Source organism: Castanea sativa, chromosome 4, assembly GCF_040712315.1.
Source record: "Castanea sativa cultivar Marrone di Chiusa Pesio chromosome 4, ASM4071231v1".
NCBI lineage: Eukaryota > Viridiplantae > Streptophyta > Magnoliopsida > Fagales > Fagaceae > Castanea > Castanea sativa.
The window spans coordinates 50792312-50816236 of record NC_134016.1 but is presented as its reverse complement, the minus strand read 5'-3'; the positions used below and the strand labels follow the sequence as shown (position 1 = coordinate 50816236).

The 23925-nt window shown below is 32.0% G+C and overlaps 1 protein-coding gene across 3 annotated transcripts; it reads left to right on the top strand.

Moving 5' to 3' along the window:
- Window positions 1-17550: 17550 nt before the first annotated feature.
- LOC142630397 (basic helix-loop-helix protein 80) lies at window positions 17551-20595 on the top strand. Of its 3 annotated transcripts, none has more exons than XM_075804386.1 (8): window positions 17551-18057; window positions 18258-18440; window positions 18860-18925; window positions 19016-19084; window positions 19184-19267; window positions 19360-19539; window positions 19850-19977; window positions 20243-20595. In XM_075804386.1, the coding sequence occupies exons 1-7, from the start codon at window positions 17689-17691 to the stop codon at window positions 19940-19942; spliced, it is 1044 nt and encodes a 347-aa protein (XP_075660501.1). In that variant the 5' UTR covers window positions 17551-17688; the 3' UTR covers window positions 19943-19977; window positions 20243-20595. The 3 variants fall into 3 exon arrangements, with proteins under 3 accessions (XP_075660501.1, XP_075660500.1, XP_075660499.1); XM_075804385.1 differs by having other exon boundaries at window positions 20191-20595; XM_075804384.1 differs by having other exon boundaries at window positions 20106-20595.
- The last annotated feature ends 3330 nt before the right edge of the window (window positions 20596-23925 follow it).

Below are 23925 nucleotides of genomic sequence, written 5' to 3'. Positions count from 1 at the left end.
CATTGTTGAAAAGAAAACAAAGACATGGAATCCAATTTGAGAGACATAAAATTAAACAAGTATGGACATCCTCATTAAGAGGTATTATTTTTTGAGGAAACAATATGATATGATATGAATGTGAGTTTCCAACCATTTTATGTGCTAGATAGACCGTTTCCTATTTTTTTATGAAGCAATTTATAAAGCACAAGGTGAGACTTATGAAATCAAAGTGCGTTTACCTTTTTTTTTAGAGAGTTTCAATCTATGATGTCCACTCCTAATGATAGCTATTTATCATTAAATCAAGATATCAATAAATTTTTGGTGCAGACGATGATTAAACCCTAGATCCCTTATTTAACCATCAAAGACTTTACTGGTTGAGCTAACTGGAACTCACAAAGTGTGTTTACTTGAATGCTTTTTTTTTTTTTTAAAGGAAGAACAAATCAAAAGGGTTCAAATGGCTAGAGAGTTGGGATTCAATACTTGAATTATATTGGGATTCAATATATATAATCCTTCTTAAGATGGGATTGGGATTATAGTTTTAATGGAGCTTATCCATTTTAATGTTTCTTCAAATTAGTTAGTAGAACATTTATATATATATATATATATCTATATATATATATATATATAGTGGAGTATTTAGTAAACCGGATTCATTTTTCATGGCTTTAAGTAGGGGGGGGGTCATTTTTTTTTCATAACTTAGACTACAAGACTGTTTTTTATTATTTAAGTTTGCTCAATATTTTCTTAAGCCATCCCAAAGTTTTCAAAAGACCCTAAAACTTCCATCCACCAATCTCTCTTTAAAATAAAAGGAAGCTTTGCATTCTTAGAGATCCCTTCTCATAGTCGGCAATTGGCATCAACATAAAGTAAAAGACATAAGTGATTGTACGGGGCTGGGCCCCGGGCCTTGCGGGCGTTGGGCCCAAGCCTCGCGATACATTATATGACCCTGTCCCCATTCCGGATCTTTAGCCTCGGTCCAGACGCCTTAGGGCCCAACTTGGGCCTAAGAGCTGAAATGAGACTGCACCGTCCTAGATACCCAAAGCAAGCCCCTCCCGATCATCTCTAACCTGGTCGGAGGCGCTATTGCTAGAAGACACCCTGTACTCGGCCGCTCGGTTGTGTCTTTGGGAATATTGCTACCGAGCGGGCTTTTGGAGGTGAGAGTTAGTTCCAATGCCATTACCACCTCTCCCGATAGAACATCCACTTAGAAATGATGGAATTGGACCCCCATTCGCACTAGTAAGGGGGAGTAATCATAACATCTCCACTTATCTTAGCCTATAAATAGGAGAAAAGAAGGAGGAATGGGGGTTGACAATTTTGAGGAGAAAACACAAAGAAAAGAGTGACTATTTCAAGAAAAGGAGGAGTGACTTTGTGAGAGAGAGAAAGACTTGCAAAATCTAGAGTGAGTGGCTGGGTCTCCAGGTGAAGGACCACCCATAGTAGGAAACCCAAAACCCACAATACAAATAAATTGTGAGCCCAAAAATAGGTCGAACCTGTTAACGATATTTTTGACATGCACAGTGATAATAAAGATACCATAAATTTAAATATATCATCTTTACAAATTGTTGTGTTATTAATTATTAAAAAAAATAAAAATTTAATTAATTTATCATTGAAGTGGGATTAATCATATTCATTATACATTAGTTTGTGAGTCTCTTATATAAAACTGCTCATAGTTTAATGTTTTCCTTTATATTAAATTTTTTTTAAGTATGTTTTAATTAGTTTAACTAGTAAAGTTTTTTTTTTTTTTTTTGTCGAATAAGAGATATAGGGTTCGAATCCCATTTACATCAAATAACAACTGGCGTCTTAGCCTGATAATGAGAGCAATTATTATAAACTAGACGACATTGGTTAAAATTCTATAAGAAAATTGAAAGAAATTGTTTTTCTACTCCATATGTGAGATTATGTGTGACTGACGGGAAGGAACTAGGGATTAAGTGGGCTCCCCTTTTTTTTCACTAAAATTGTGAATGTGGTTGTCTAAGAATTATGATAGTGCATTAATCATATATAGTAGAACCAGGACCCAAGACCTTGCAAAGAACTCAACTTGTCCACTACCATCTAAACGAGGCAAGTCCTTACAATTTGAATTATTGAATCCCCAAACAATATATATCTTTACTGAAAAGGATCACTAGTACAAGCTTGACATATATATATTGCCAGCAACTTGATTTTGATAAGGCACGGTGATGATATCTAGCCAAGAAATCAAGAACACTTTCCAATTTTTCAAACGTACAAAAAGATATAAAAATTTATCCAAAGTGACAAAATTGTCTGTTTCTTTTAACCCAAGACATTATAAAAGGTACAGTTTTTATAAAAAAAGACATGAACTCGTACGTAAAAAACTGTATCAACAAGTACTGTGAGCCCTTGCGTTTGCTTTGCCATTTTTTATGGCTGCAATGTTTTGTGAAAACGAGCAGTGTTTATTGCACGGAAATATTTGTTTCTTTCTTTCTTTCTCCCACGTACAAAATTTCAAACACAATTAGCACACAGTTCTCTATGTATAGTACTTGTACAATTTTTGTGCATGCATTCCTTCATCAGCTATGTACTATATATTTTAGCAAGAAAAAACTATGTACTATATATATGATTAAAAATTAGGAACTGTGTTTACGCGTTTAAAAAAGAAACCGCGTATGATTTTTTTTTTTTTTAATTTTTTATTGATGATGATTTCAATATAAATTGACCTTTTTCTTGTTCAAGTTCTTTGTGGATGCATATATGTGAGCAACTTCGTGGAAATGCTATATATGTGATTACACTTCTAGTGTTAACTTCATAGTTCTTTGGGGAAATTACGTAAGAAAAGTCCAATCTTACTCATGCCAATTTGATAGAGTTTGATAAGGTCTAAACCAAATGATATTATATATATGTGAAGCATTTTTCATATTTAAATTTCTATATATGAAAACTTAAAACCGTATATTCATTAAAATGCAGCATTTTTAATTAAAGTTCTTTAAAGGGAATTATTGATTGAATTCTTGTATATAAGTTTTGTTAACATCTCTTTTTTCAAATCATAATCTTTAATTTTTTTAATTTTTAAAATTTGAGGATTTAATATGTTAGTTTTCAAAGTAGAGGAAATAAATAGTTACAATTGATTGAGTCTTTAACCTGAAACAATTTCATGAATTTGAGATTTTAATTGACAAAATAAAAAAGACTTAGGGTCCGTTTGGATACAACTGAAAACTAAAAATACTGTAGAAAAATAATTTTTAAATGTGTGAATAGTACTGCGGGTCCCATTTTTAATTAAAAAAGCATAAAAGTACATGAACAGGGCACCACTATGCGATTACTGTTCACGCACAGTGGTGAACAGTGCATCATGTCTCCTGTTGAAACCTGTGCGCAGGAAAAAAAAAGTCTCAAATGTGAAACGCAGACGCAGCCTCCCTATCCAAACCCACTTGACTTAGGGTCCGTTTGAAAACTGCTTATTTAGCTGAAACTGAAATTTTTTATTGTTGAAAGTACTATAGATAAAGGTAAAAACTAGTTGAAATAGTACAGTGAGACCTATAAATAGTATCAAAAAGTGTAGTGGAAGCCATGAATAGTGCAAAAAATAAGCGAAATAGTAAAATAAGTTGACTTTATAATCTATTCCCAGACGCAACTTTAGTGTGCGTTTGAGATTGCTCAAAAAACTAGTTTTTTTTTATTATTCAGCTTATTTTTACTACTATTCATGGGGTCCATTGCACTTTTTGGTACTATTCATGACCCCATTGTACTATTTTAGCTACTTTTTAGCTTCATCTATAGTATTTTTTAGCAAAAATTTTTTAGTTTCAACTAAATAAATTGTTTCTAAACAGACACTTTAATATAATATAAACGGTTCATTGGGTTTTTTATTTAATACTATAAACTATCCTAATTGTTTTTCTCTCACCTTATAATTTGCCTTCTATCAACATCAATTTATCAATCTATAACATCCATTCCATCATAATTATTAAGACAATACATCTTCTCATATCAAAGCCCCACATGCCTAATTAACGGAACTATATAGAGTTTCTTCACATGTTTTTCCCCTTAAACTCAAAACATTTATAATAGGGCACGAGATATAATTAGGTTTACACACTAAACTGTCGGTTGATTATCTTAATACAAAGAACACCCCATATAAACAGTCCAAAAAACAAAAATCTGGTGCCGCAATTTAGGGGGGCCACATTGTGAGGAATCTAATAACACTCCAAATCAACTTGGATTATAGATATATTTGCTTCAGCTAGCAAGCATGCACACTCTTAATGGGGACCATATCTGTCGTTAATCATATTGCTATGATTAACGACACAAACTTTCTATCAACGGTACTCTTGTCTTACTTAATGAAATTGATAAGGTCGCGTTCCCTATATTTTCGAAGATAGTGTCCTAAATTTGTATGATATTGTTGCTGTCCAATACATTTCAGAAAGATTGAGTGTACTCTTTGTTTCTTAGTAGGAAGTAGTCGGTAAGAGAGTGTAATATTTAGGTGGAGATTTAGCCTAGCAAGCTTACCTACTTAAGCTTTCAATCTAGATAATTTGGTCATTGACAATTTATATACACAGTGTAGCTCACAATTATCTAGACAATAAGAAAACACGTTGGAGCAATGTTAAAGATACTATATATTGTTGGGCTTTGTGGAGCATATTTGTGTTTGATTCGGTTGAAGACCCGACCTGATCCAGAATAATGTTGTGTAGTTTTTAATGAGAGATTTTCTGATACTTAGTCTATGTAGTCCGTTTTGTAGTTCATTGTGAATTATGTGCGCAGGATATAGAAACCATTGTTTTGGTGATTATGGTTTCTTGTCATTGTTTTTGTGAGAGTGAAAAACTGTACGACTGCATTTTGTAAGTTTTTTTACTGATAATACTGAAACCTCTGCAATTCTGTGGACATAGGTAAATTGCCGAACCACGTAAATACTGTCTTGTGCGTGTGATTTTTTTTTTCTTTTGGCATGTGTTTTCTTTATTTTTTATTTTTCACAGGTTTGAGAATTTCATGTTAATTCCCTACAACTTGTATTAGAGACTAGGGTTAGGTTTGAGTGGGAGCAATGGTAGAGGAAGCAGGAAAGGTGTCTGAAATAGAAAATTTCAATGACACAGACTTTGGATTCTAGAGGATGCAAATCGAGGATGATCTTTATGGGAAGAAGTTGCATCTGCCGCTTCTAGGGAAAAACCTGCGACTATGAAGGATGAAGAATGACCTCTTCTTGACAGATAGGTACTGGAAGTTATCAGGTTAACTATGTCTAGGTCTGTTGCACACAATGTTGTAAAGGAGAAGACCACAACAAATCTGATGAAGGCTTTGTCTAGTATGTATGAAAAACTATCAGCAAACAACAAGCTGCATCTAATGAAGAAACTATTCAATTTGAAGATAGTAGAGAACGCATTAGTAGCATAGCATCTGAATGAATTTAATACTATCACAAATCAATTGTTGTCTGTAGAACTTGATTTTGATGATGAGATCCATGCACTAATCATTTTGGCTTCTTTTCCAAACAGTTGGGAGGCAATGAGGACGGCAAGTAAGCAATTCTATAGGAAAAAGAAAAGTTGAAATACAATAACATATGAGATTTAATTCTAGCTGAGGAGATTTGTAGAAGAAATACAGGCGAAACCTCAGGATCTAGTTTTGCCCTAAACCTTGAGACAAGAGGTAGAGGTAATGATAGAAATTCAAATCAGGGCAGATCAAAATCTACAAATTCTAAAAAGAATAGAAGTAAATCTAGATCAGGCCAACAAGTACAAAGCTGGAACTGTTAGAAAACAGGCCACTTTAGGAGGTAATGCAAAAGTCCTAAGAAGAAGAATGAAGATGATTCTGCTAATGCTGAACATAATAGGTACAGGATGCATTACTTCTTGCAGTAGACAGTCCACTTGATGATTGAGTTTTGGACTCAGGAGCTTCGTTTCATACCACTTCACATCGAGAAATTATACAGAATTATGTTGCAGGTGATTTTGGTAAGGTGTATTTGGTTGATGGTGCAGCCTTGGATGTTGTGGGTATGGGAGACGTTCGGATATTGTTGCCCAATGAGTCTGTTTGGTTACTGGAGAAGGTTCGACATATTTCTGATTGTTTAATACTATAAACTATCCTAATTGTTTCTCTCTCACCTTATAATTTGCCTTCTATCAACACCAATTTATCAATTTATAACGTCCACTCCATCATAATTATTAAAACAATACATCTTCTCATTATATAGGCGAGATTCAAACCCCACATGCCTAATTAACGGAACCATATATAGTTTCTTCACATGTTTTTCCCCTTAAACTCAAAACATTTATAATAGTGCACCAGATATAATTAGGTTTACACACTAAACTGACGGTTGATTATCTTAATGCAAACAACACCCCATATAAACAGTCCAAAAATAAAAAATCTGGTGCCGCAATTTAGAGGGGCCACATTGTGAGGAATCTAATAACACTCCAAATCAACTTGGATTATAGATATATTTGCTTCAGCTAGCTAGCATGCACACTCTTAATGGGGACCATATCTGTCGTTAATCATATTGCTATGATTAACGACACAAACTTTCTATCAACGGTACTCTTGTCTTACTTAATGAAATTGATAAGGTCAAGTTACCTATATTTTCGAAGATAGTGTCCTAAATTTGTATGATATTGTTGCTGTCCAATACATTTCAGAAAGATTGAGTGTACTCTTTGTTTCTTAGTAGGAAGTAGTCGGTAAGAGAGTGTAATATTTAGGTGGAGATTTGGCCCAGCAAGCTTATCTACTTAAGCTTTCAATTTAGATAATTTGGTCCTTGACAATTTATATGTACAGGTAGTGTAGCTCACAATTGTTTAAACAATAAGAAAACACGTTGGAGCAATGTTAAATATATTATATATGAATTTCACTATATAAACGTATATATCACTAATCATAAAAAAAGTATGTAATTCAAACATTGATTCATAATGTTAATGAAATAGCATAAATTAATAATACTATTCATTACCATGTTAGTTTGTAAGTATTTTGTATTAATTCTTCTGGCTTGAACTTCTTCTTCTTCTTTTTTTTGATAAACACCATTGTCAACCTTTCATTAACTTGAACTTCTTCTGGCTTGAACTTCTTGTTTCCAATGAATTGTTGATATTTTGTACCAATTTCAATTTTCAAGCAATTAACCAAAGTTGCCAGTCTAAAAATCTTTCTTACTGTAGGGGCTTTTGGGAATACAGCCTTGTCAGAATTGATGAAACAATTATATACCTAGTCTAGATAGGAGGACAGAAACACACATGAAGGCAGCCATGTCACCAAAAAAACGTGAAGTCATATATATGTATATCATACACCAAAATGGAAATTTCTCTTTCAACTTGTTAGCTAGAGATGGCACTGATATATGATGAGGGATCCAAAGTTAGCTTCCAGGAGATTCATGCATTCCATAAGCCCCAGTTGAAGGATATAATAATAATATGGCCCCTCTAAAACATAAATGAATACATCTGCCAATTATTGTGTACTTGAATGTAAAAGAGATATGAAACAAAGATGAAAACACAAAACATTAGACATACATAAAATACTTTCCACGATAAAACATGAGAAATCCATTTCTCTAAGATGACATTCGGTTTGTCGTGATATTACATTACACTATAATAATATATGATTGTAATCTTACATTAATGTAGTTTCAATACAAAAATACAATATTACATTGTTTAAGAAGGTGATGTGATATATTTTGTAATTTTAGATTATGGTAATGTTTGGAAAAAAGTAAATAAACAAAAAATTTTAATATCACATCATTGTAATGTATTTCACATAAAAAACACAACACAATTAACTAAACGTCCCCTCAGATTGTGATTTGATTGCATCGGACCTGAGGAAGGAGCGTAATGCAACTCAACGGTTAGAATGTAAGTTAAGCATTATATTAATAAGAATAGGTGTAAATATGTAGCTAAATTGATCACAGACTTCACAGTCCTTTGTCGGGAGAAATAGCCAAAATTCAATACAGAAACAAAGGGACTACATAGTCCCATCACCAAAATCAGGACAACAAACAACCCACATCTAACACGCGTGGCCGATTTGTCAAACTCAAAAGATTTACGGTCCACAAATACTTGAGGAGCTCAAATTGCTTGCTCAATTCATCTTCAATATTGTTTTGTATTGTAGTACCAACCAATTACCCTGTCGATATCTTCAAGAACTCTACGCATTTATGATCGAGATTTCTTAGAAGCCAATCTTCTGGGGCCTTTGACTAGGCCTTACCTTTCACAAGAAACCATCAGAAGGAGAAGAAGATAATAGAAACGAAAAAACTATTGAAAATGTGATGAATGCCAAGTTTATTCTTGCTATAGTAATGACAAATAAAGGTGCAATAATATTTCAATTGGTCGGTGTGTTAAATGTTTTTGCACTTTTGCTAGCTGGTGCTGATCATATAATGTTGTTTATTAATGAGAATCGGTGGTTGGCCGCTACATGAGAAACAAAAATTAGGTAAAGTTTACTATTTTTCTTTTTTAATAGAAAGAAACAAGTTTTTCTATCTTTCACAATGCTCATTATTTGCTGCTATATATAACAATACTTTTCCGATTGAAACTCCTAAGATTAATGTTAAATCACTTTCGAAATGCTTTTGATGAAAGTCAAGTGGATAATCCTATTATCCTAGCTTAGGTTTTAAGTTTTTTTCATATAATAATATTGTGCTAGGACTGCATGTTATTTTGTCCTGAAATCAGTATTAACCCGATTGTTAAGTCATGAAGACATATATCCTACAACAAAGACACAAGTATAACTAGAGTCATCATTTCAAGAAAATGACAAGTCAACCCCATACCAAAACCATGTTTGTTTTTTTCCCTAAAATTTTATCGTTTAGTATAGATAAAGATTTAATCTCGTTTGTAGTAACTTTGTTATTTTAATGAAGTAAGTTTAATTTAATTTCCTACTCAAATTATTTTCTCACTTTATTTTGCTCAAGTTAGCTTAATCACATATTAGTCACGCTCAATCACAATTAAATCATGTACATACGTCATCATGTCATGACTTAATTTTTCTTGATTGAGGCAATATCAAACCTTCGATTTTTGAACACCTTAACGGGGAACACTCCATCTATTTATCTCGAGAGTATTCTTATTTTCTAAATAGTGGATCCAAATATAAACTAATAATTTATTTCTTTTTCACACTTTCTTTTTCCTTTTCTGCTATCTCAAATTAACATGAGAAATTATCAATCCATTTTCATTTTTGTCTATCATTATTTTCTAATCCTCTCGCTCTTTTATTTATTATCTTATTAAATTTTACTCTTTATACTGTACACCAACAAATAACAATCGACTAAATAATATAATACTACATTCAGCTTTAAATTTGTGAATTAATAAAATTTTAATATACAATGTTAAAGATATTTTGATCTTATAGGTCCATAACCTATTGTAAGTAAGTTGATGTACGACATTGTAAGTATATAACAAGCAAACTAACTTTAGCTTAGTCTTTGGTTAATTATTTAGGGTTGACCTAGTATATAAACCATATATTAGGTTTATTATAAGAAATACACTTAAACAACAAATATGTAGCCATCAAGAATCTTTTGTTATAGGCCTAATCACATTAAATTCTTCTCTCTCTCTCTCTCTCTCTCTCTCTCTCTCTCTCTCTCTCTCTCTCTCTCTCTCTCTCTCTCTCTCTCTCTCTCTCTGTGACATATTAATGACAACTTTAACATGTAAGAAATAGACCATCTCATTTTAAATGGAAATAAATAGTATATATCCACATTGTATATATTAGTATTGATTCGCATAGCTTTTTTTTTAAAAAGAAAAAAAAATTGGAGAATGATGCTATGGACTCATCCACATCCATAACATATATATATTCATTGGTGGCTTCAAGTTAGAGTCAGGGTAGTCTGGACCACCTTGGCCTGGAAAAAAAATCATTATTATATATAAAATTTAAAAATTTATGATTTTTTTACCTAAAAAAAATGTGTGATCACCCTAAATTTTTTTAGGTTCAATATAATTAAACTTTGGATAAAATTTAGTAATAAACTTGTTTGTTGATTAAGGCTATAACTCCACTTAATATTTTTTTTATTAGATATGAATTTTAACAATTCCACAAATAGATTACATTTTTTTCTTATATTCCCCATACTTGCAAAACTTCAAAAAGATTAAAGATAAATAGCTTATGTCATCGATTAAATGTTTAATTTTTGAATTTTTGTAGTCTAAAATTATATGCACAAAATAAGTTTATGAATCAAATAGTAAATAACATCCGATTGACATGAAACTTAACATGTGTTTTAAGAACATAAAAAACATACAATTCAACGGTTAGATTTTTAGAATATGTAGTCATTTTAATTTGTTTAGTGAAAGTTGTTGTTTTAGGCTACAATTAAGTTTGTAGTCAAATTTTGGTCATTTTAACAATATATTGGGCATTTACAAACAGAAAGAAAAATCCAATTTCTTTTTTTATTTAACTAAAATTTTGAATGAGATATAGTTTGCATTATTAATAATGAGATATAACTATCATTTTTATTAAGATAAATGCTAACGAATGCCCTTAGGGTATTGGTTAACAATCCATTTTAGGAAAGTTTTAACACCACTTTTATGGGAAATGAAAAAGTTGTCAAAACATTAATCGCTAAACTTTGGATAAAATTTAGTAATAAACTTGTTTGTTGATTAAGGCTATAACTCCACTTAATATTTTTTTATTAGATATAAATTTTAACAATTCCACAAATAGATTACATTTTTTTCTTATATTCTCCATACTTGCAAAACTTCAAAAAGATTAAAGATAAATAGCTTATGTCATCAATTAAATGTTTAATATTTGAGTTTTTCTAGTCTAAAATTATATGCACAAAATAAGTTTATGGATCAAATAGTAAATAATATCCGATTGACATGAAACTTAACATGTGTTTTAAGAACATAAAAATCATACAATTCAACGGTTAGATTTTTAGAATATGTAGTCATTTTAATTTGTTTAGTAAAATTTGTTGTTTTAGGCTACAACTAAGTTTGTAGTCAAATTTTGGTCATTTTAACAATATATTGGGCATTTACAAACAGAAAGAAAAATCCAATTTTTTTTTATTTAACTAAAATTTTGAATGAGATATAGTTTGCATTATTAATAATGAGATATAAGTATCATTTTTATTAAGGGAAATGTTAACGAATGCCTTTAGGGTATTGGTTAATAATCCATTTAAAGAAAGTTTTTATGAAAAAATGAAATATAGCGATTAATGTTTTGACAACTTTTTCATTTCCCATAAAACTGGTTTTAAAACTTTCCTTAAATGGATTGTTAACCAATGCCCTAAGGGCATTCGTTAGCATGACCATTTTTATTAAATATGCTAAAATACAAAATTGATCCTTTAACTTTATTTTCGTTCATTTTAGTCATCTAAGTTTCAGATTTATTCAATTAAGATAAATCTATTAACTTTTGTTAGAATTTTTTGAAAATAAAAATCTTGAAAATATTTTTCAATCATTAATTAAATAAATTTAAAAGTTAGAGGATTGAAATGAAATCTAAAAAAAGTTTAGAAGATCAATTTTATATTTTACCCTATTAAATATTGTATAATTTAAACTTTTTGATGAAACTTCTAACCAAAAAAACTCTGCCGCCACCATATATAATTAAGTATCATTTTCTGTTTGGTGCACCTAATTATTATTTTTCCGAGCAAGTGTTCTATATGTATAAACTTATCAACAACAAAAAAAGTGTTCTATGCATAAGTCCTAAAATCCAATTATAAATCGACATCCGTAGTGATCAGATTGTGAAAGAGGATAGGGTCATAGACTCATAGGTACGACAAGCATCTGCATCACTAATTCACAATAACAACCCTTTGAAAAGTCTAAATCCTTGTAGGTTGTGCTTTTCAAGGCAACAGCCACAGTCGACACAGAGACTGCAGAGCCCTGAACGAACCTGAAAGATACCTCAATGTTATTAGTGATTGATTGAGTGAATGATACATTCATTCATGACAGAGACAATGTCACACAGAGAGAAAGAGAGAGAAAAGGATTGCTGGCTCTTCCTCCCAGATTAGATATATGTCCGAATCGCTCTGAATTCAACCAGGCACAGTATAGCAGTTAATGCAAACACAAAAGTACAGGACCCCCACCCCACTATCTCACCCTTTCTCCAGCTTTCTTACTCTCCGCGTTGCATTGCATTGTTTGCGTTGTATTCATGGTGCATGCACGCGTCCAAAACAGTACTTCATTCCGCAACAGTATTATTTAACACGTTTATTTGGTACATTCTTGGACTTACCTCACTCAAATGCGAAAGACATTACCACTGTAGCTTAGCTTCCATAATTTGTAGCTAGTTACAAGCTTAGCCCTATCATTTGACTTTGTCAAGGGCTTGCCAGATCGAAATGAAGATACCAAATGGCTTAAGTATTTTATGCATGTGTGTGTGTTCTGTCTGTTATACATATTTTTTGGATTTCACAATTAGGTGCATTGCACCAATTTCAAGTAGACACATGGTTCTTATAGTATAATAGATCATAGAACTACAAAGAAAAAGAAACGTATTCAATCATATATACGTAGGTAGATTAAACACGCAATCATGGTCTTTATGAGAGTGTTCAACTTATTATCACTATCTTCTTCTTTTTCTTCTTCTTCTTCTTCTTCTTCTTTTTGCAATCCTTATCTCGTATTATCTTATTCAAAACAAGAGAGTCATGAGACTTTGCACATGCGTTCATCTAGAATCAAAGAAAAACACCGCATTATAAGACATATACCTATTCAACTAGCTAAAACGAGGTATAGGGGCTTTGTGTCGATCGAATAGTGATGTTGATTTGATGGTCGAAATCGGCCATATCATTGGGTAGACAATTAGCTTTCTGCGACCTTTTTTTTTATTTTAAAGTTTATGTAATGAATGGAGATCGAGGGACTTCTAGAATAGTATCCAAACTTTGTTTCAATCGTATGTTGTTGACAAGTTATTTAAAACAACAATATCTATAAATTAATATTTTCTCTAGCTAGTTTCGTACCATGCATACAAGAGCTGTATTCTCTCTCTCTCTCTCTCTCTCTCTCTCCTTACGACATGTGACACACTATAAGTAAATTAAAATTACTAAAATAGTTGCCCTAACTACAAATCTACTACCAAATTTTCAAAACGTTCAAGACAAAAAATTATGAATAAAATCATACCAACAAGAGTTTCTAGAAATTTAAAAGAGGTTTAAATATCTATTGTATTATTTTAATATTCTACCATAAATTTTGTTTTAATAATAAAAATTGGGTAATAAATTCCATGTGTTACACTATATGGCTCAGAATATATATTAGAGATTGTACAACATAATTTCACCACAAGATTCATTATAAGTACTACAGTAACAACCCAAAAAAAAGCGCTAACCACATTTACGCTATGTCTCAAAAGGACTAGTCACAATTAAGGCTCCTTGTAGTTGTTAATAAAACTCAGTTCAACCTAGTAATACTCGATGTGGGACTTATCACACATCCACACACATTACACAATCAATCAAATTGAGGCATCACAATCTCCCCTACTTAAATCCCTAACGTCCTCATTAGGGCCTACTTTGTGGAGTAGTGTTTCTGAGCCCACACAAGGTTACCGGGCCGACTCTGATACTATATGTAATGACTCAAGAAAAAGCACTAACCACATCTGCGTTAGCCACATCTACGCTATATCTCAAATGATTAATTTCAATTAAGGCTTTTTGTAGTTGTTATTAAAACCCAGTTCAACCCAGTAAATACTCGATGTGGGACTTATCACACACCTACACATATTACATAATCAATCAAATTAGGGCATCACACACAATCAAATTAGAACATTTGAGGATGGTGTTGCAGGTATTGAGGGAGCAAAAATTATATGCCAAGTTTAAGAAGTGTGAATTTTGGTTAGATGAGGTAAAGTTTTTGGGGCATGTAATATCTAAGGATGACATTTTTGTTGATCCTAAAAAGGTGGAAGCTGTGGTAAATTGGCCTAGACCAACAAATGAATCTGAAATTTGCAGTTTCTTGGGTCGTTACATATGAGGCCTTTTCCCATGAGGGTTGGTGTCACGTGGGAAGAACAAAACCTTGAGGGACTAGGAGAGCCTTCGAGCCGTCCAAAAAGGACAATATCATGCACATGGGGGCGGGGCATGACAACTACCCCTTTTCCCTTTTATCTAATAATAAGGTAAACTTGTTTATCTTCAAATTTTCTAGTAAGATTATTAACATTTACTTTTGTTGAAACTTTATTACCAAAAGACTTTAAAAAATTAAAAAAAAAAAAACTAATCTGATTAAAACTTAATCATAAAAATACTCAAGGAATTTAAAAGAATTTTCTTAATTTATTTTGTAATCTTTGATAAAGAAAATTGTATGACATATGTGTGCATTTGTCAAATAATTTAAAATGATTTTAAAAAAAATTTACTTTATCTTTTATTATTTAATTTTGATTATCCTTGAAATGTTTTGTTTAGTTTTCATGATCGTATGATTCTTGATTAAGTTATGAATGAACATCATTACAAGCATAATACTAATATTATATTTGCATAAGGTATGATGAAAAACGTTCACAATATAGAAAATTTAGACCAATGCTATAATACGAAATGTAGAACCTTTAAAAAAAATAAAATTACTGGGCAATTCCTACTCTCCAATATAGGGCCTAAGCTGTCGAACATATAGTTGGAGTCGAGTTGGGCCAAGCAACAGCCAGATGGGCTAGCTCATGGTTATTCCCTTAGGTCCTTCATTTCGATCTACTCTTTCAATTTAATTTTTGACCAATTAATGACAAGATTTAGGCTCCCATATTTCACTATTTCTTCTACAAAAAAAAAAAAAAAAAAAAAAACTAAAACCATCATTAAATTGTATTATCCATTTCACATCTACAACATAATAAATATATATTTTTTCATATAAAAAGATAAAATTTTAATTATATTCTATTTGAACACACACACGTGTATATATATATACATAAAGTTGTAAAATCCTACAATCACTCTCTTTAAACCAATCATATTTATTTTTTCTATTCTCTCAACCAAAAAAAAAAACATTTATTTTCTCTACAATTTCTGACCAAACATAAGTCAGCGGTTCACTCATCCCTTACCTTATAGGTTTATAACTAGTTATAAAAGAGTACTCTGACATGTAATATAGCCTAATTATCTTTATGGGAAGTCTTAAAAAAATGAGAGAGAGAGAGAGAGAGAGAGAGAGAGAGAGAGAGAGAGAGAGAGGGTCGGGGGGGATATATATATGCTTCAAGAAGTTCACTGCCTCTCCCATTAATATATGAAGAAGAGAGATAAACCAGAGTTCTAGCCAGGATATGAAATACCTATGTACTATCCCATCATTAATGAATTAATTAAAAATATATAAAATGAAATAAGTTTTTAGCAAGCCAGTTAATGCCCATGATCAAATACTTTGTAATTTTTGTCTTCTTTTTTAATTTCTTATTGAATAGCAGCAAAAAGAGAAGAGGAGGTATTAATTGTCCTCTCTCTCTCTCTCTCTCTATGGTAAACTCTTTCTACTGACAATGAACTTTTTACCTTTGATGGTACCCATCGGCTGCTTTAAATGACAACCCCAGAATGTGATTCCTATTCATATAATGGGGTACTTTCAATTTTGCCACAAGAATCCAATAATAACAATGTATTTTCGATGCCTATACTTTTGACGTACAATGGATCTCTTATACTTACCTCCCCAAAAAAGAAACAATAAGAAAGGAATGAAAAAGATCTCTTCTTATAATTAGCCTCTCTTTTTTCTTTTTTTATGCTTTATTTTATAAATACAATAATAATTTAACTTATGACATCTGTTTTATGATAATTTATCTTTTACACTCTTAATATAATTTAGTTTCATTAGTTTATTGAGCTTATAAAAAATTAGATAAAAGAATAATTATACATAAAAAATTAAAATTAGAGTTACAAACGTAAATGATCACTTAGTAGTCTAGAATTGCTGATTTGACGTCTACTAAAACGACTTTATTGTCTCCTCCTTATATAGTGTTTTGATCAGTTTCATTAGTTTATTGAGCTTAAAAAAATATAGATAAAAGGATAATTATACATAAAAAATTAAAATTAGAGTAAAAAACGTAAATGATCACTTAGTAGTCTAGTATTGCTGATTTGACGTCTACTAAAACGACTGACTTGTCTCCTCCTTATAGTGTGTTGATCTATGATTATAGTTTGTTGTTCTAGCCTTTTAAAGAGACATATAGATCCAACACACGCATCAATAAATGATCTTTTATCCGGACATTTTGGGTTAAGGCAGGAAAGTGTTCTAACTAGTAACTAGGAACCTTTTGTGATGTATTTTGATCCTTATGCTTATATTACCAGCCAAATGATAGTTGCAATAGTGTTTTTTATCCTAAACTTTGTAAATATTATGGACACATCTAAATCTATACCCATTTTCATAGTATGTTTAAGTATTAACTTGTAATTTGAATTACAACTCCTATACATGAGAACAACATGGGCACATGGGTACTTGGTGAAAAAGTGGATTTTAATACACAAATTACAAGTTGACAGTTAAAGATATTGTAAATTTGGATATATCACTAAGATTTTTCTTAATTTAACTCCTTTTCACCTAAAAACAAGAAGTGGTTTAACTAGAGTTAAGTTTTCTATTTATAATAAAAAGGGTTTGAAAGTTATCCTCATAAACATGGCATCTATAACTTCTTCTTCTTTTATCACAATTTTATCATGGTAAATTGTTAACGGTTGTGATAATAAATATTGTTTTCCTAGATTTTTTTCTTAAGCAGAAGCTAGGAAGCCTATACGTGAATAATTACTGACACTACTACTTAGAGCAGGTTTAATAGAGGTAAACAACTGATACCTAGATTTCAGAACTTATTGAGAGTAAACAAGTACAATAAAGGGCTTCTTAGTTTCTTATCCCAGAGCAGTGAAATCAGGTCTAGCTAGACACATATAGCCTCAGATCTTTAATTAATATCCCCACCTTCCCCATGCAACTATTCATTCTTCTTCTTCTTTTTTACTTCTAAATACTATTCATTTTTCGGTCTTTTTTTTCTTGTTGTTGTTGTTATTAGGGGGGGCTCATTTAAGAGAGAGCCAGAGATTATTGCTAAGATAAGACCAGTCAAATGCACAGAAGCTTTGCATGGGAAGAGCTCTCTCTCTCTCTCTCTCTCTCTCCCTGAACTTTATATAAACCTTGCCTCTTAGTTTGTCACAGACTCAAACCCACTTTTCTTGACTGCTACCTTTGGCTGCCTTCAAGTATCACCAGACCAGCTTTCTCTCTTCTATCACTTTCTCCATAACAATTCCATTTCCAATTTCAAAGCTATAGCTCTTAAATGGCAGCCTTTTCATACCTCCACAATAATTCTTTTATTCTTGACTCAAATTTCTTGTCAACAAATACTAAGATGTCGAGCTTTGGGGAAGATGAAAATCTCAACACCAACGGTTTCTCTCAATTTTACCCACCTGAACTTGTGCAAGAGATTCCTGTTGATGTTACTATTCACGAAAGTAGCTGTCTTGAACACAGCTCAAAGGTTGCTTTTAGTGATAATGAGCCTTCTGTGACCAAAAAGCAGAGTACAGATTCTTCAATTGTGGTGGATAAGCTTGATAGCGGTGAGCAAGTTACTCAGAAGGTCACTCCCATGGAGAAGAAGAGGAAGAGCAGAAATAAGGCTTCTTCTCTCACTCAATCTAAGGTAGAACACTCTAAAGTTAAATAATATAAAATTCAAATTAATTAGTCATATAAATTATTCTGTGCAGTTTTTTGATGCCTGTAGCAAAGGTCTAATAAAAATAAAATCTTTTTGTGCATGCGGGTTGTGATTTATGTTCAAGTTTTTTGAATATTTTGGTCATATAAATTTGATAGTCAAAATGGTGCACATTTTATCAGAATCTGACAGAAGGAATAATGAAGAAACAAAGGAAATGCAATGGTACACTGAAAGAAGAAGGGAAGAAGTCTAAAGCTGAAAAGAAAGATCAGGAGAAAGTTGCTGAAGAGCCTCCAACAGGTTACATTCATGTAAGAGCAAGGAGGGGTCAGGCAACTGATAGCCACAGCCTAGCAGAAAGGGTACAATTCATTCTTTAACACCCACCAATTTTTCCACACAAAATGATTTACTGGTTTCAATTGTTGGAAAGCAAATTAGGTGTATGCACAATAAATAAACTAATTAGGATCTGTTTTCGAATATTTTTACTTAATGGTTAAGTTTTATAGAGCACCCAAGTTGTTAAACGAAATTCCAACCTAATATCAAATAAGGTTATAGTTTAACTTTGTTCAGTTTCTTTCGTTTGGTATTCCAAATTTCTTCTTTGTTAAGATCTTGTCTGTACTTGTTTTTCCTCCATTTTTAGTCACAAAAAAGACCAATTCTTGGGCCATACTTGTTTTTCCTCCATTTTTACAAAAGCTTGCCCCAATATCTGTTATGACCACAACTACATTATCTCTAACTGTGTATCTTTTCTATCAAATGGTTCTAGGTAAGAAGAGAGAAAATAAGTGAAAGGATGAAGATATTACAAAGACTTGTTCCGGGCTGTGACAAGGTGAATTTTCTGTTCTTTGTCTTCATTTTGTCTTTCTTATAATATAGAGTATCATTCTGACAACTTCATGTGGTTTGCTTATAAAAAAAGGTAACCGGAAAGGCCCTCATGTTGGATGAGATAATCAATTATGTTCAGTCCCTACAAAATCAAGTTGAGGTAATTAATACTAAACTAAGTTTCTTTAGTTAATTACTATTGCCTTGTTAAAAAAGGGTATTTATAGTAATATCAATGATGTTTTTGTTATTGTATCAGTTCCTTTCAATGAAGCTTGCCTCAGTGAATCCCATGTTCTATGATTTTGGAATGGACCTCGATGGACTCATGCTCAGGCCAGAGGTAAAGAAGCTTTGGAAAATCTATCTCTTCCTTGCATACATATCCATTTCCCGAATTTTCTCTATTTATCTCTGACAGGGATTTATATTCAGGGATTAAGTAGCATGGTTTCAACACTGCCATCTATGACAGAATGCAGCCCCACACAGCCCACAGGTTTTGCTGAATTAACCACAACCACAGCCCTTACCACTGCAAATAACTATCCTATTGTGGACAATTCAGGTTCAACATTATTCCAACATGGGCAAAGGCCAAATGCCTTATCTGAGGTACATATTTCAAATGCACTATATATAAACCCATCTAAATGAAAAATTTATGGGACTGGTTTATGGAGTGTCCCTAGTGCAATATACATAGATCTCACAAATGTGTGGTGTGGGCTCACCTATTGTGAGAGGAACGCTCCAACACTACTCCATAATCCTTTCTCACAAAGTACTTTATCCATCTAAAGTCATATATTTCTCTACGCCCTTCCAACATTAATAAGATACTAATGAATATGATATAAGAAAGACCCTTTTTTGTCTTCCTAGCTAACACTTACATTAACACTTACAAACATATCATTTTCAGGATATTGCTAGTGTATTCTGTGATGTGGAAGACCAAAGACAAAAATTTCTTAATCCGTCTGGGTTCTTCAACAACTTTTGTTTCTTCCATTAATATAATATATTCAACTGCTGCCCTACAAAAATTGGGTAAGCCCTCAAATCCTGTCTCACATAAAAAGTATAATATGTGCAATATTATATTAATTCTTATTTGTCTATTCCACATCTTGGCTTTTTTCTCATTTTGTAGATTTATTTTTATTTTTTTATTGCAGTTTATGAAGAAAATCCTGAGCTCTCAAAATCAGATTTAAATTTTATAAAAAAAAATCATTGACATGACATCAAAGCTTTTATTAGTTCCAATGGAGGAGGGTTCTTCACCTAAAAGTTCTTGCTTCATATCCAATAGGTTAAAGTGATGCGCTGAACATGAATAAAGGGTGGCAAAATCAATGGATGAAGAACAAGAGGGACAGACATAACCGACCAAATAAGACCAGATCTTTTGTAGATCCCATGTTCCTGTCCATTTTGACTCCCAAGTCTCTCATGCACAGATTCCTAGACCCTGTGGTAGTTAAGCTAGAGACATCAGAAACAATATATATATTTATGTGTGTGAAATACTATATATATATATTTATTACCCCATTACAATTAAAACTGATTCTTGTGGTTATAGTTATTCTGTTATTACAGTTATTTTTACCTTTATCTTTTTGCTACTTCGATTAACAAAGCGAGGTTCATGCTGTTGCTGTTGCTGTTGCTGTTGTTGTACATTATTGGTTAAAGCATTTGTTGGTTTACTTGGCTACATATACGTGTATATATTGGTGGAATCTTCTGTGTTCTGGCAGTATTATAGGGTTGAGGCTTCTTAGCTAGCTGAATTCCTCCTATGGAGTATAGATATATAGCCATCTGTATAACTTTTGTTGACAAGAGCATCCATTGAATGCTTCTTGTTCCGTCAAATCTATCTGAATGATACGTAGCCATTCCTTTGGGTTTTCTCTTTGCAAGTTGTGCTGCCTAAAGTGCCAGCAAAAAGAAGTGCATGTTTTTACTTCAAATAGGAGAATATGTTACATGAACTTACTCTCTTACTCTTGCTGAAAACCTAGCTAGTGACCAGTGAGCACTAGGTTTTTGGACCACTAAATTGCACAAACTTTTCTTTTGCTATATCACTTACAACGATATCACGTGACAGAGAGGTAATATAAAGTGTTTCGGATATAAATATCTTCACACTTAAATGAGAATAGACTTTACAAGCGTGAGACCCACCCTCATGTGAGTGAGATGATGCGCGCATTTAAAATATCTTGTATTTTTTCCGTGAGAGAGGTCACTGATTGTTACATCAGGCATGTAGTACAAGACAAAGAGGCATAGTTTATTTTTATTTTTTTTAAAGCATAGCTAGGGTTTGTATTTATTTTCCAATAGGAAAAAAAAAAAACTAAAATAGACATAGTTTGGGTTTTTATTTATTTGAAATGGGCAATTGGCAGTGGAACAATAGAAAATTATGAAATAACTGTTAGGTGTATATGTGCAAGTGAAAGAATTTCAAAAATTATGAAAATAGTTATTAGGTAAAAATAAAAAATTTAAAAAATTAATATAATATAGTTGGACTTGGATTCACAAACTTAAGATTTTGATTAGTTTAGTGTTGTTCCAAAATAACTTGTACAATAAATATAAAATTTACATATTAAATGTGGGGATTTGAGTTACTGATTTATTTTTTGGTTATAAGAGTAAAAACTAGTACAAAACAGATACATTAAAAAAAAAAAACCCAGACACATCAGCAAGCAAACAAAAGGATAAAGGATATAAGTTAGGGATTTTACTATTGTTTGACTAAGAAATTTTTGTTGTCAATATTCATTAAAGTAGAAGAATAGTAACAAAAAACAAAAAAGGTTATGTAATATTATCTGGCACCTATAGTATTGTATGATTGTATCAGCTTTAATTATGTGTGAGTGGCAACTCTTGCTCCTTCCAATTGCCAGGCCACTTATGCAACCGACTTAAAAATTAATTATGTGGCGAACCAAATATATCCTTAAATAATATTGGTAAAATAAAGAGCAACTTATGTTCGGTTTTCTCAAAAAAAAAAAAAACGAAAAAAAACTTATGTTCGGTTTGATGCTTTTTGAGACATTAAAATAGCATTTTTAAAACTTAAAACTCTATTTTACAATTACAACTTCTAACATTTTTATAAACATTTATTTTAAACTCAAAACACAAATTTCTAACTGCCTATAAAAATGCACCCTTAATGAATATCTATAAATTCCTGGGAAAGTAGTGAGACAAGAGAGAGTTCTGAGCTTCATTATTATAGTTATTCTTATTATCATTGGAACCTTTTATTATTATTACATATGAAAACTGAACAAGTAAATGATTTATATATAATTTAGAGTGCCCAATGCATGCCATCTTACAAAAGTTACTGACTACAAAAGATAGGGATCGATCACAAAGAAAGAATACATATTTTTAAGTTATGCTGCAATGGAAAATGACAGTCCATGTGGTTTTTGTAATATTCCACCCCTTTTTCACGTTTGACCCACATGTTGCTACGTTCTGACTAATAAATTGGACCATGTGTCCTCCAATTAGAGAGAGCGACATATATATGTGTGTGTGTGTTTTATATAATTTTTTTGATTTTTTTTTTTCAAATCTGGTCCAATAAGAAAATTCAATCTTTTCTTGGCAATGTCCCTTCCCATCTCTTCCGAAGGTTGAAAAGATTGTCTACTCTATAAGAAAACTTGTACATTTTGATTCAATCTTCAGTTCTTTATCCATTTTTGTCTTCCAAGAGCTTGGAGTGATGCTGCCGACTTAGTTTAACTGTTTAAAAAAAAGGCAATGGATAATCATATATGTGTGTGTGTGTATATCAATGATATTGTCATAGACTCACATTGATGATAATGACTAATCGATGAGAGAGTTGGGCCACTAAAATCTTGTTATGTTCCATCAATAAACCATTTCCCATTTACCACTTGGCCTAAAACTTGATTGCAAGAGAACACATCTTCGAAAATAAGTTCAAAATTCTTAGCAAGCAATCAAAGAACAATCAATAAACTAAAAGTCTTAGCAAGCAAATTCTTAAATGTGTAACCCTGTTTGTAGCTTACCAACTCATCAATTTGTTCTTTGTGGCCCTCCCGTGTTTTTCTCTTTCAAAAGTAAAACTTTTTATGGGTACCCCACCGTGATCAGTCACATAATGGCATTGTCTCCATTACATGGATTAGACTACAATCTATTACCATCTTCTAGTCTTCTATCTGGTTTCATTACTCTATGTTGCACTTTGGAGTATTGGAGAGAGCTAGCTTCTTCACTCACTACACCATTGCTCACTTTGTGATATCAAAAATTGCTTATTTGCAATGTCCTCATTGGAGCACCTTAATCATATACACCTCATTACATACAAATACCAATATTGTGTACAATTAATTGTGTTAGCCTAATATGTTCAATAAAGTATAATATCATTTTGGGATAAGGTCATCTTTCATTTGAAGAACTTTTTTTTTTTCCCTTCTCGCATAAATGGAAGATTTGGTGCCAACAACCCTTACACCAATTCTCATTTCCTAGTGTCCCCAATGTCCAAGGTTCAACCATCCTCTCCTATCCACAAAATAATTTCATAACTGAAAGACTAAATCACAATTTTGTTGTTCTTTCTTCATGTTTTCATCAAAGTCAGAAGGAGTTAGTCAACAACTAAAGAACTTAATTTGGTTCGAGGTTACCAGTATTTATCCCTTTATCCGACAACACCAGAACGGAAGTCAACAACCAAATTACAACCAAGCATCAGTCTAGAATCTGTAAACTTTCCCCTGAGATTTTATTTTCACCACATTCTATAACCAGGATTTAGTTTTCACATATTTTCTAACAGATGGCTTTTTGACAATTTTTTTTACAATATATAAATTCTACTCTAACCAAATTTAAGTATATATGTGCATGAATGTTTTTTATGGAGACTTGAATCCGACTCTTGCTCCCCCATCCTAT

Excerpts from the sequence above, each read along its gene's own strand:
- LOC142630397 (XM_075804386.1), top strand. The coding sequence starts at position 17,689 with ATGGCAGCCTTTTCATACCTCCACAATAATTCTTTTATTCTTGACTCA. Across the intron at positions 18,441-18,859 it reads GCCACAGCCTAGCAGAAAGG|GTAAGAAGAGAGAAAATAAG; the intron begins GTACAATTCATT and ends AAATGGTTCTAG. Across the intron at positions 19,085-19,183 it reads CCCTACAAAATCAAGTTGAG|TTCCTTTCAATGAAGCTTGC; the intron begins GTAATTAATACT and ends TTATTGTATCAG.